Source organism: Fonsecaea erecta (assembly GCF_001651985.1).
Source record: "Fonsecaea erecta strain CBS 125763 chromosome Unknown Scaff3, whole genome shotgun sequence".
Lineage (NCBI taxonomy): Eukaryota > Fungi > Ascomycota > Eurotiomycetes > Chaetothyriales > Herpotrichiellaceae > Fonsecaea > Fonsecaea erecta.
In genome coordinates this window covers 128,752-140,773 of record NW_017387246.1, presented here as the reverse complement: position 1 = coordinate 140,773, position 12,022 = coordinate 128,752, and the positions used below count along the sequence as shown (strand labels likewise).

The window sequence follows — 12,022 nt, the reverse complement described above, 5'->3', positions numbered from 1 at the left end:
GGATGGAGGGAGTGAACGGTCGAGGGAGAAGTGTCAAGCGCGTCTGGTGAGAACGCGCTGCTTTAGTTGATGGAAGCTTCCTCAGCCAAGATTTACGCGTAAACCATCTTGATCACCTCAAACTTGACTTCCTTTCGACACTGTGCTCTGCTTTGATTTGTGCTTGCGACGCTGCATGCCTTCTGCAGTCATCGCGCCGACTTCATGCTATGGCAGAGTCTACAACCCCCGGCTCGGTCATGCCTGGCAACGCAGCGACAAGTCATTGTGGCAATACCTCGTCTCGATCTCCCCTCCTTTTCCACAACATCCGGCAATTGCCTCGCTCTACTATGACACGCATTTTAGATGAGATGAGGAGACTGGAGCGCAGGGCATTTGCATCTCGGGAAGTATTCTCATTTGACGACAAAATCCTTCAGCAGCGCAACATGGAAGTTATTGTCGGGCTTTCATATGAGGTGGAATGTCCGTCCGTTGTCGCCTATGCTGTTACCGTGAAATGGAAACACGGGCTTCTTCTACACAAAATTTGCGTGTCTCCAGCTGTAAGAAATCAGGGTATAGGTAGCTTGTTGATGCAGAAAATCATCCAAGATGCGAAATCCTGGTCCTGTCGCACAATTGTTCTTTGGGTCAGCGAAGCAAACCAAATTGCCAGAGGCCTCTATTCTAAATGTGGGTTTTTGGTGCAATAAACTGTCAACGACTACTATTCCCCCGGTAGGCATGGAGTCAAAATGGTCCGAGCTTTGCAGCCTTGACATGTGAGTCTCCTTGGATTTGAGGGTTTTCACATTCTCGCGCAGAGCTATCCCTTGCAGACATATTCAATTTCTTCTGGAAGTCGACCAACCCCTCGAGAACATCATCAAATGCTCGCGACGCGTTGTCTCGTGCAGCCCGCGTCTGCAACCGCAATGAAAATCTTCGTTGCAAATGTCCTTCAACTACACTCAGCCCCAGCGTCGAGCTACCCCATTTTCAGAATGATTTCGGACTTCCAGTCGATCACTTGAATGTATCTCACAGAATTCAACAAGCCTTTATTGGCGTTTTGGCTGGCTGCGATACTGGATTTCGTGGCAGCCGCACCAGAGCTCGCTTTTCCGGTCAATTCGCAAGTTCCGCCCGTTGCATACGTGTCACAGCCATACGACTTTGTATTTTCTGCCGATACTTTTACCTCAAACGCTCCCCAGATCTCCTACACTATCGCAGATGGCCCGGAGTGGCTTAATCTTGACAGTGCTTCTCGCGAGTTCCGAGGGGTTCCTAATCAGAGCGACTTAGGCACTACCACTTTGCAACTGGTCGCTTCAGACCTAACAGGACAGTTATCCACGAGTGTCACATTTGTTGTCCTCGAATCTCCCACTCTGACGCTCAATTCACCTCTACTGCCTCAACTAGAGCAAAGTGGCTTCATTTCGCCGCCGAACTCCTTACTTGTGCATCCACAGCAGTCGTTTCACCTAGCCTTCGAAAGGCAAACCTTCAGTGGTGCTACACTTGATACAAAATACTACGCAGTTTCGGCCGACAATACCCCTCTACCTCCATGGGTACAGTTTGATGAATCTCATCTCGAGTTTTCGGGCACAACTCCTGGGTTGGTGTCCCCTTTGGCGGAATCCCAGATGTCCGGCTTAAGACTTATTGCTTCGAATGTACCTGGATTTGCGGAATTGATCCTTGATTTTCAAATCGTGATCAGCCGAAGGGTCCTGGCATTTTCAACCGCTTCTCAACACATTCGCGTTTCTGCTGGTGATCAGTTTCAAACCATGCCACTCCGGCCGTTCGTCACCCTGAATGGGGGTCCGGTTACGGACGATCAGATTGTCAGCATAGATGCGAATGTTCCAGCATGGATTGAGCTAGACAGAGAAGAAATATCTTTGAGTGGGACCCCTGACGGTTCTGTCAGCATTACTATCACTGTCACTGTCATGGATATCTACCATGATGTTGCCAATGCCACCATCTTCCTCGAGAATACCGGGAATTCAAATGTTTCTCTCGGGATCATAGGCAAGGTCAATGTTACAGCCGGGGAATACTTCTCATACAACTGGACCACCCCGGCGTCATCTCCTTGGGTTAGAGCTATTGCGGCTCTGGGCAATGCAGCGTCCTGGCTTGATTTTAACACTCAGACGTGGACACTGTCAGGGTCAGTGCCCCCAGATCTATCTCCCCAGACACTCAATGTTTCCATCACATTTGCGAATGCATCAACTGATGCAACGGGAGAGGTTGTTTTACAAGTGCTACGAAAACCTCTTGTTACCGCAGCGACACCATCGCGTACTGCGGAGCCACCCACAATTTCCAGATCTAGTGGCACGAGCAAAACATCTGAGCGAGCAATGAGTGCTCCGGATGACAACACGCTCGACAGTCGTGTGCTGCATATCGTTTTGGCCTCTGTCTTTTCTGTTGTTGGAGCATTGCTCGCAGCTTCTCTAATCTTGTGTTGCCTGAGGAGAAGGAAGAAGAGGAGGGACCAAACCAATAAGGCCTCCGTCGCGGAATGCCCCGGACTTCCTGACGGACATTCACATGAGCCACCTAGCCGGTCTGCACCAGATGCAGAAATGGCTGGCCGTCTACTCCATGATCACGATATTGCCCTTCCTGACTCTCTGATAATGTCCCCTGCATGGCCTAACGACTCTCCCAGGAGTTCAAGGTACAGATTGCCAGGCACAGGACGTCCGCGTCCCCTCTCGCAACATCGAACTTCGCAAGTTCTTACTCCTGGCAGCGTTCTGGGTGTCCAACTTGAAATTGCTGAAGGGGTTGAGAGAACGAGCGATTCGGCGTTTGCGCCTTTGCCTGCTAATCCGAGGCTGTCGATCCTGAGACTTTCAGCATTAACGAACAGATTCTCAGCGGCAGGTTCGCAGAGCCAACAGGAGGATTCGACCACCAATACCAATGCAATTCCAACGCCACACGTGATCGGCTTGCCGGACAGGAGGAGCGGCGCTGGACATGGTGCCGGTATCCTTGTCTCTGGTCATACTGGTCTCGATCGGACGTCCTGCCGAGATACTTGGACATCTAACCCACTGAGTGACCGCAGAAGGACTACGCTGGTGTTGGATTCATTCCCTGCACCCCCTGTTAAAGGAGCGACCACCGCTAGAACTGTATCTCAGACAAGGAAATCAGGTCCCGTCCTGCGGGATGTTTTGGAAGATGGCAATCAACCTCTATCCTTTGAGGAGCAGCGTCAGAAATGGCATACGGAACGTGCACGGGCTAGGTTAGAAGGATCTGCAAGGTTTTCAAATGCAGGCTCGGCACGGATGATGATTTCACCACGAACTAAGTGGCTCAAAAGCACCCCGACGCTCGCAGACCGAGGCCTGCGAGCTTCTACATCAACAGCAAGAGAGTCCAAAGTCAAGGATATCCAAGCATTCCGTGAGCATTCATGGCCAAGGTGGCCTGGTTTTGATCCCGAGGCTCCGAAACCTGCACGAATGGGTCGTCTTGTACCCTCTTATCAGGGAAATACACCAGCGTTGAGGGCGCAGCTCAGCATTGCGAGCAGCGGGCAGTTTGACTCAGCCACTTCCTCCGACAGCTGCTACCTGGAGGACGAAAATCCGGCCATGGAAGAACCACCAGCAGAAGCCCAACAGTGGCCGGCTAACCACAGCTCGCAGTCTCTACCACGCTTACCATTCAACCCTGTCTCACGTTCGCAAGAGAACACGAGGAACAATGAGTTCAGTGATGCAAAGCAGCAAGGGTGGTTTGTAGAAGGCGAATCGAAGAGGCCCCAAGACCGCCGAAGAGGGAGTTTCCGGTTCATATGATTGTTGAAGTCGACCGTCTGGTCTGTAGTGGCCAAAGAGTTCAGAGGTAAGACCACGGGGCGGACGGGACGTCTATTGTTTGATTATGTATTGCCTAGGTAATAAATAATAATATGGACTTCCCGTACTGTAGATACAGGCTGCACTAGGCCTTGGCATGCCCGACACGGTCACACAGGGCGTTGAGGTTCCTTACTAAGGGAACCCAGTTGCAGTGGGCGGATTGGCAGGCGGGCTTAATGGATCTATCGTCATTTACCTCGTACTCGCCCTGGCACCAACTGACTCCGAACTGGGCGGAAGCCCCAAAGCATCACCACCTGTAACTCCCTGCGCCATTCGCCTGCCCACCTTTCACATTCGGATTATCTTTTTCTGTTGAAAAGTGACATTCTCTGACTCCCCTGCACGCGACACCTTGACCTCCAGCAGCAGTCACCGAGAGCCTTGACCTGGCTGCGTTATTGTTGGTCTCGATCTTTCGGGCCATCCCCCAGCCGCGACATATTTCTCGCAGGTTGCAGAGCCTGCGCCTCTTCCCGCTCTAGTCCTCCCTCCGCTGCTTTTTTTCGACCTGCCACCACCACCGCCAGCTTATGACATCGCGTGCGAGGAGTACATGAGCACCGTCACCGCCAATTCCACTCACAAGTTGAAAAACTACAAGCATGGGTCAGACTCTGTCAGAGCCCGTTGTCGAAAAGGTGTGCTCACATAGATTCCATTTCCCCCTCCCTCCCCTCCCCTCCGTTGTGGTTCAGAAGAAGCCTTTTGCGCCTGCGCGTGGTCCAGAGTCGCCAGACCGCCAGGCTTACTTCCTGTTCGCTGTTTCATCGCTGTCACCAAAGTAACGAACTCGGTGGCTAACGCTCCTACGTGACAGATATCCGATAGCGGCGCAGATGACTGTGTTTACTATGGCCTCTCGGCAATGCAGGGATGGCGTATAAGTATGGAAGACGCACACGCAGCAGTACTCGACCTACAACCCGAGGACGGTGGCAAGAACAAACAGCCCGCCCCGCCAGATAAACGATTATCGTATTTTGGTGTCTACGACGGCCATGGTGGGGAAAAAGTCGCGCAGTTTGCAGGAGAGAACGTCCACAAGATTGTCGCAAAACAAGACGCCTTCGTCAAAGGAGACATTGAACAAGCCTTGAAGGACGGCTTTCTCGCCACCGATCGTGCCATCCTCAACGGTATGGGATGCCCCCACGCGAACACCATCCCTTCGGGTACTAAAACATCGTGTAGATGCCCGTTACGAAGACGAAGTGTCCGGATGTACCGCGTCCGTGGGCATCATTTCAAAAGACAAAATATGGGTGGTGCGTTCAACATGCTCCAAATCTCTCGGTGTTCTGACTCATATTTCTAGGCCAATGCTGGAGATTCTCGCACTGTCCTCGGAGTGAAAGGGAGAGCGAAGCCGCTGTCCTTTGACCACAAACCCCAGAACGAAGGTACGTCACTGGGTTGTGTTTCGGATGACACGAGCTGATGAGAAGACTAGGCGAGAAAGCCCGTATAAGTGCCGCTGGAGGCTTCGTGGACTTTGGTCGAGTCAATGGCAACCTTGCCCTGTCACGTGCCATAGGCGACTTTGAATTCAAGAAGAGCGCCGATCTCTCCCCCGAGCAGCAGATTGTCACAGCCTTTCCCGACGTAATCACGCATGAGGTCTCTTCCGACGACGAGTTCTTGGTGATTGCCTGCGATGGTAGGTTACTCCGCTGACCCTCTACTTGTGTTTCGTGTGGCTGATGATGAGCCAGGGATCTGGGATTGTCAATCTTCACAAGCCGTGATCGAGTTTGTGCGAAGAGGTATTGCCGCCAAACAAGAGCTTCAACTCATCTGTGAGAACATGATGGACAACTGCCTCGCGTCCAACAGTGAAACTGGAGGTGTTGGCTGTGACAATATGACGATGATCGTTATCGGTCTATTGAACGGCAAAACCAAAGAAGAGTGGTATGAGATGATCAGCAAACGAGTGGCAGACGGTGATGGACCATGTGCGCCACCAGAGTACGGCAAGTCCAACCTCAGCTTCCATGAGGCCAAGTCTGGTCTAACAACCCGCAGCTGAATTCCGTGGACCAGGCGTCCGACATCAATTCGACCATGACAGCCCAGACGAATACGAGCTTGATTTAGACCATCGATCTCGGGGCTATGGGAGTCGAGGTGGGAGGATTATTTTGCTCGGGGACGGGACAGAGGTCCTGACGGATTCAGACGACACGGACATGTTTGATCAGAGCGAAGAAGACAAAGATGCGGCGAACCAGGTCAAGAAGGGCACTCCCGACACATCAGACATCGAGTCTGCCCGAAGCGAACGAGAAGGCACCCCAGCTCCCCAGTCGGCGGGCGATAACTCGAAAGCGTCAAGTCACCTGGATGCCTCGCACAACAAAGACGCTGGGAACACAGGAACCGCGGACGACACGACACAGAAGGCTGCTGCCTGAAAGCCAGGGATGAGTGAGACCACACAGGCAGATCTAGTTTCTTCCCGACGCAAGATACCCCTGCGGTCACCGCATTGACGAAGAGTCCTAGCATGCATGATACTGGTTTAGACCTACGTGGAAGAGCGTGCCGAAGGGACTGACTGACTGAGTGCCTTCCTTGCTGCAGCCCTGTTCTCATGACCATTGCGCGACGAGGCAGAGCCGAGCACGACGGTAGATTGATGCCACTTTTCTGCACCTGTTATCTATATACACCGCGTGGGGGGGAAGGGCATACCTTGAGTTGTTTTGAGCGCAGCATCGCAACCACCAGTTATTCATGGGTCGACCGACTTCTTCCGTAGAGGGTGTAAACAACCACCGCCAAAGGGGACCCTCCCTGTGTTGTAGGACCAGAATATCCAGCCCAATAGCGGGCAATCCACACAGTACCTCGTACAGTGTCCGGTGTGGCATCGGATGACGTTAGAGACACTGTGAAGGCACATGGCATCGCACTCTGCCACCTGTGACGGCATTGCCAACAACAGGTTTTTCTTATTTTCCCTCTGAGCATTTGGATTTGTCCATACCAAGTTGTTGGGGAGGCGCAGCGTGTGCCAGTCGGGCTTCTGGCTCCTGATAAATCCTGACTATCACGCCAACTCCAACGCGCCTATCCCTCTTCTCGCTTCTCACGATCCCCGAAATTTGTTTCTCACTGTGGATCTTGGCACCTTGTTGCTGGAAACTCTGTCTCTTCTCTCCTGCTAACTTGTTATCTGCTCCTGTCTTTCCTGGCATGGGACTACTGTACATGTACCAACTTGAACGCTGCCTGGGACTCTGAACATCTGCCCAATATGTCGTCGCCATCATCGACGTCATCCGCGAAACGGAAAAGGACGGCCCTCCCAACCGACCTCCAACAACCGTCGTCGCGCGACGCTTCAGGTGAAGAGCTGGCTGATTCGCCTTCGCACAATCTACGGAATCGCAAGCATGCCTCGAGTACTTCTATCGACGGCACCGTGCCGCCTAGCAAGCGAGCTCGCACCCGGTCCATCCCTAAAGCGGTCGAGTCCAACGGAGCGATTGGAAACGATGTTGCCAATGAGGAAGACCCCGGCGAGCCTTCGAGCACTACTGTGGACAGCCAAGAGATCGAAGACACGGCGAGGAAAAGGCAAAGAGCCGTCACAAGTTCCATGAAGAAAGCATTTGTCAATGACGATCGAGACACCATGGAGGACGTCCCCAAAGCAGGCTTGAGGGATCCTGTTGGGTACAAGACCAATCCGCCACCGGTGGGTAGGCCTGTCAGAGTCTACGCCGACGGAGTGTTTGATCTCTTCCACCTTGGGTAAGCCACCTCAGACATCGCTTTAATGGACGTGGAAGCGCTAATCTCCTGTCCAGGCACATGCGCCAGCTTGAACAGGCCAAAACTGCATTCCCAAACACCTACCTCATAGTCGGAGTCACGGGAGACGCCGAGACACACAAGCGCAAAGGCCTGACCGTGCTCACTGGAGCAGAAAGGGCAGAGACGCTTCGCCATTGTCGATGGGTCGACGAAGTTATTCCCAACTGCCCCTGGATTGTGACGCCAGAGTTCTTGGAAAAGCATAAGATTGATTATGTGGCGCACGACGACGAACCTTATGGCGCCGACGAAGGGGATGATATCTATGCCCCTATCAAAAAGGAGGGCAAGTTCCTCGTCACGCAGCGCACCGAGGGAGTCTCCACTACCGGCATCATCACCAAGATTGTCCGAGACTATGAAAAGTATATCGTCCGCCAACTCAAGAGAGGGACGAGTCGGCAGGAGCTGAACATCAGCTGGCTCAAGAAAAACGAACTTGATCTCAAGAGGCACATGCAGGAGCTGAGAGACAGCGTCAAGTCAAATTGGGTCACGGCCGGCGGAGAGATATCCCGCGACCTGCGATCGTTCTGGACGAATGCCAGTTCGAGACCCGCGAGTCCAGCTCCGTTTAACAGACAATTGAGCGATCCAGGCCTCAAGAGCCCGCTCCTCAGCGGTGGCATGACCACGGTCGAGCAACTGAAGCAGTTGGAGACGGCCCTGAACCCAGAGAAGCGAAGCGACTCCCCTGGTAGGCTCAGTAGGAGCGAGGACTTTGCCGCGGGGTATAGCCTGGGGTTGATTGGAGGTGTGAAATCATGGGTAAGCAATGAAGATACCTGATCTGGATACTTTCACTTGGACTACATGACTGACGAAGGTGTCTCTGAACAGATGATGCGGGGAAAACGGGCCCTGCGCGATAGCCAGGCTGCCAGCCCTGAAGGCAGCGAGGATGATGAGGCTAGAAGCCCCATTAGCAACGATGGAGAATCCGATATATTCGGGCTTAAGACGCCTCCCTTGGGTTCGATCCGGGGGAGAAAGGGCAAGGCCGCTAAGGGCGACGTCGAAGAGCCCAAGCGAGAGGCTATGGATGTGATGCATTGACTTGAGTGATGGATGGGATTACTCTTCGGTTGGAGGACCATGTGGGTAGCCATGGCTTCTACGCTTTCCTTTCAACCAACATCTTTTCTACGTAACATTCTTGTTGTTCCGTCGGCTGAAGGGCTGTAAGAGCAGGACATGAAGATAACAAGAGCAAGGTATGGGCGTTCATTCATTAGAGGCCGAACACATCTGTGGGCGGGCATGGGTCCGAGTGAGAAAAACACCCCGAAAAGTACATTGTTTGTTTTTGAAAAATTACACATAGCATCATAATTCTAGTCAAGGATGGGCATTGAGCAGAATAATCAAGCCTTTACGAGATGGTGCTTTTTCGGGTTTTGTCTGATGCGACCGGTTCGGCCTTGAATTCTGACCAGGATCGTTCTATCGAGATAGCCATTCTCAGAAGTCCCATGGGACATGAAGACTCGACTCTGCCACACAATCAACAAGGAGGATGAGCAGCAGCAGCAGCAGCAGCAGGAAGATGTCTGCTTCCTGGACTTGGCGGGTTCAAACTTCCCAATCCGACGACAATGTGCAAGCAAGTCTCTTTGGCCCAATCCAAGGCGCGAGGATGGATGGGCACAGGAAGATTCGATTATCTTTTGGTCTTGTTTTTGTTTTTGGGCTTTTTTTTCAGACGGGCATCTCTCCTTTGCTCTTCTTCAAGTCATCGTTGTTTCTCTGCTGTGCCGTGTTTTAGCCCCCCCAGTTTTCATCCTTCCTTTCGCTCTCACACCCAAGCATAGCAGGAGAAAGGAAGATAGGTAGGGAGGCAGATTAGCTGTCCCTGTCCCCTTCCTTCTCCCCATCTGCCACGCCACCACTCGACTTACTCCCTTACTCTCATTTCCCAACTTTCCTCTCAGCAGTTCGATGCGTCTACGATCGGGGCTTCTCCTTCTTCTCCTTCCACAAAGCGCTCAGGCCGACGCCCGACACCTTGACCACCTTGAACCGCACACCGGGAATATCACCCTTGGCCTTGCCCTTGCGACCGAACCCGGCCAGGAGGACCTCGTCGTTCTCGTCCACGAAGTTGAGACAGCCGTCGTTGGGCACTGTGATTGGTGAGTTTTGTCAGTAAAAAACATTCTGGAACTGCTGAGCCAGTTCTTCCATCTAGGAGATGGGGAGTTTCTGTTTTTGGTTTTCCAAACTGCCCATCTCCTGGTCTCTTCACACATCCAGATTTCGATCCTTTTCTCTTTCTTTCCTTTTCCCTTTTTTTAAGGTAGGGTGGAGGCGCCGATGGGCGAGAACATACCGAAAGCGGTGACCTTCTTGCCATTCTTGATCAACTGCACCCTGACACATTTCCGAATGGCCGAGTTGGGCTGCTTGGCTTCGACGCCGACCTTTTCCAACACGATGCCTTTGGCGTGCGAGGACCCACCGAAGGGCGAGGACTTGTAGGCGGTGCCGAGGAGACGCTTCTTGTAGTGCAGGTCGGCCCAGCGACCCTCCTTGCGGGCGGCGACGAGTTTGCGCGCGGCGTTAAGACCACGGGGTTTGCCTCTGTTTGTCATGTCTAGATCGAACAGCAAGAAGATGAATTAGCTTCGAGGAGAAAAAAGAAGACGTAGAGAAATGTTCAATGAGTTTGAAGAATGCGTCTTTTCTTTCTCGTGTCGTACTCTCTTCGATAGCGAGAACAGAGACAGAGAGAAGGGAATTGTACGTACTGGGCGACTGTGACAAGCAGATGGATTGAGAAAAGTCTGGAGATTGAGCGGTGCTGGGATCGTGGGATCAAGGCGACGGCGATATTGACGAGTTGCCCGCAGAATTCGAGAAAGTTTGGTGCGCCTCGCCAAGACGTGAAAAGGGCGGTGAAGAGTGGCAGAAAGCCTGGTACGGTGGAGTGGAATCTACCATTGGCGCAGTCGGCTGCCAGTCACGTGCCAATTTTCTCCATCTCCAACTCCACACATATTACTCTGCGTACGCATTGAGCACAGCACAAGACTCGAACTGATTCCAGGAGCGGCGAGGGCACGGCTCTCTGGCCCAAACTCACCACCCTTGACACAAACATGGCATCATCTGCTGCGAGGAAACCAGGACAACTAGAAGTGCCAGCGGCAGCGTCCGGGATTGAACGACCCAAGCTCACCACCACGACCACGCGAACGACCGTGCACCGTCTCCCTCCTCCAGCGCTGTTCCAAGGCCCTCCGTCCAAAAATGCATCGCACATCTCCCTCGTGGTCCCTCCCGACCGTCCTCCCACCGAGGCCGAAGGAGGCGCCCAACAGGGCCAGCGCAAGATTATCCGCCCGTCTCGAGTTCCTCCCGCCCCGTCTTTCTCCGGCACGTCGCCATCTCAGCTACGTCCCCCTGCCGCAGGGACAGATGGGGACGACCAGCGCGCCGAGCAGCTCTGGGCGGAGATGCAAAAGACACTCGCAGACGTGGAGATCTCGGCCATGAACACCTCTCACGTCTTTGGCTCGTCTCACTTACGAGCATTGGAAGAGCTACGGACCGCGCAACTGTCCCTGGCGAAGACGTGGGCGAAGATTGAGGCGGACGAATCGTTGGACCATGACTTCGACATCGTCTCGCAGAAGGAGTCGAACTTGGGCGCGACATTGGAGAACAAGACCTCCGCAACGCCATCCGGTCTCCAACGGCCACCAAAGGGCACAGGTGCGACCGGCACCGGCACGACGGCCTCGCCTGCGACAGTCAAGGACGCAGGATCCCCTGACGGGAAGCCCAGCGCGTTTACGAACGACAAGAACCTCGAAGAAGAAACGGAGCGGGACATCCAACTCGCGCGGCAACGGCGCGAGGCCAACGACCGGTATTTCTCGCAGGTCAACAAAGGCGTGCTGGACGTGGTGAGCAAACTGGACGAGGTCGCCGGCGCCATGAGGCGAGTCGAACGAGAGAGTCGGGAGATTTGGGACGAGTCGAGCGAGGATTCGGACGATGCCAATGAAACCGGCGGCAGTGACACGGAAGGCGAGGCCACAGACCGGACGGGCATGACGGATAGTCCTGTGCCTGTGAGGAAGGATGGCTGAACGTACTCTGGGGCATTTGACTACAACGTGGACTGTTCTGGGGTACGGACACGAGCAAAGATTATCTATTCGTTCTACATGGATATTTTGATGAGTGTGCACTGGGTCAGAATGATTAGAGGAGAGATGAGCTCCCTCTCTCTCTCTCTTCAGCGCCCTTGCGCCGCAAGCACGGGTCTATTCCGGCTAAGAGGGCGCGCTACGAAG

At 53.5% G+C, this 12,022-nt stretch overlaps 5 protein-coding genes across 5 annotated transcripts; 4 read left to right on the top strand and 1 right to left on the bottom strand.

Annotated features, from left to right (window-relative positions):
* Positions 1-1,019: 1,019 nt before the first annotated feature.
* Positions 1,020-3,833, top strand: AYL99_03312 (hypothetical protein; the record flags this gene model as incomplete). Its single annotated transcript, XM_018834828.1, has 2 exons — positions 1,020-2,176; positions 2,771-3,833. The coding sequence occupies 2 exons, from the start codon at positions 1,020-1,022 to the stop codon at positions 3,831-3,833; spliced, it is 2,220 nt and encodes a 739-aa protein (XP_018694478.1).
* A 668-nt stretch (positions 3,834-4,501) lies between these two features.
* On the top strand, positions 4,502-6,313 carry AYL99_03311 (protein phosphatase; the record flags this gene model as incomplete). Its single annotated transcript, XM_018834827.1, has 7 exons — positions 4,502-4,537; positions 4,717-5,035; positions 5,091-5,164; positions 5,215-5,299; positions 5,350-5,556; positions 5,612-5,854; positions 5,925-6,313. The coding sequence occupies 7 exons, from the start codon at positions 4,502-4,504 to the stop codon at positions 6,311-6,313; spliced, it is 1,353 nt and encodes a 450-aa protein (XP_018694477.1).
* An 845-nt stretch (positions 6,314-7,158) lies between these two features.
* Positions 7,159-8,777, top strand: AYL99_03310 (hypothetical protein; the record flags this gene model as incomplete). Its single annotated transcript, XM_018834826.1, has 3 exons — positions 7,159-7,658; positions 7,715-8,489; positions 8,562-8,777. 3 exons carry the CDS (start codon positions 7,159-7,161, stop codon positions 8,775-8,777), a joined length of 1,491 nt encoding a protein of 496 aa, XP_018694476.1.
* Positions 8,778-9,665: 888 nt separating this feature from the next.
* On the bottom strand, positions 9,666-10,312 carry AYL99_03309 (40S ribosomal protein S23; the record flags this gene model as incomplete). The annotated part of the gene is made up of 2 exons (XM_018834825.1): positions 9,666-9,844; positions 10,051-10,312. The coding sequence occupies 2 exons, from the start codon at positions 10,310-10,312 to the stop codon at positions 9,666-9,668; spliced, it is 441 nt and encodes a 146-aa protein (XP_018694475.1).
* A 507-nt stretch (positions 10,313-10,819) lies between these two features.
* Positions 10,820-11,815, top strand: AYL99_03308 (hypothetical protein; the record flags this gene model as incomplete). Its single annotated transcript, XM_018834824.1, has 1 exon — positions 10,820-11,815. The coding sequence occupies one exon, from the start codon at positions 10,820-10,822 to the stop codon at positions 11,813-11,815; it is 996 nt and encodes a 331-aa protein (XP_018694474.1).
* Between the last annotated feature and the right edge of the window lie 207 nt (positions 11,816-12,022).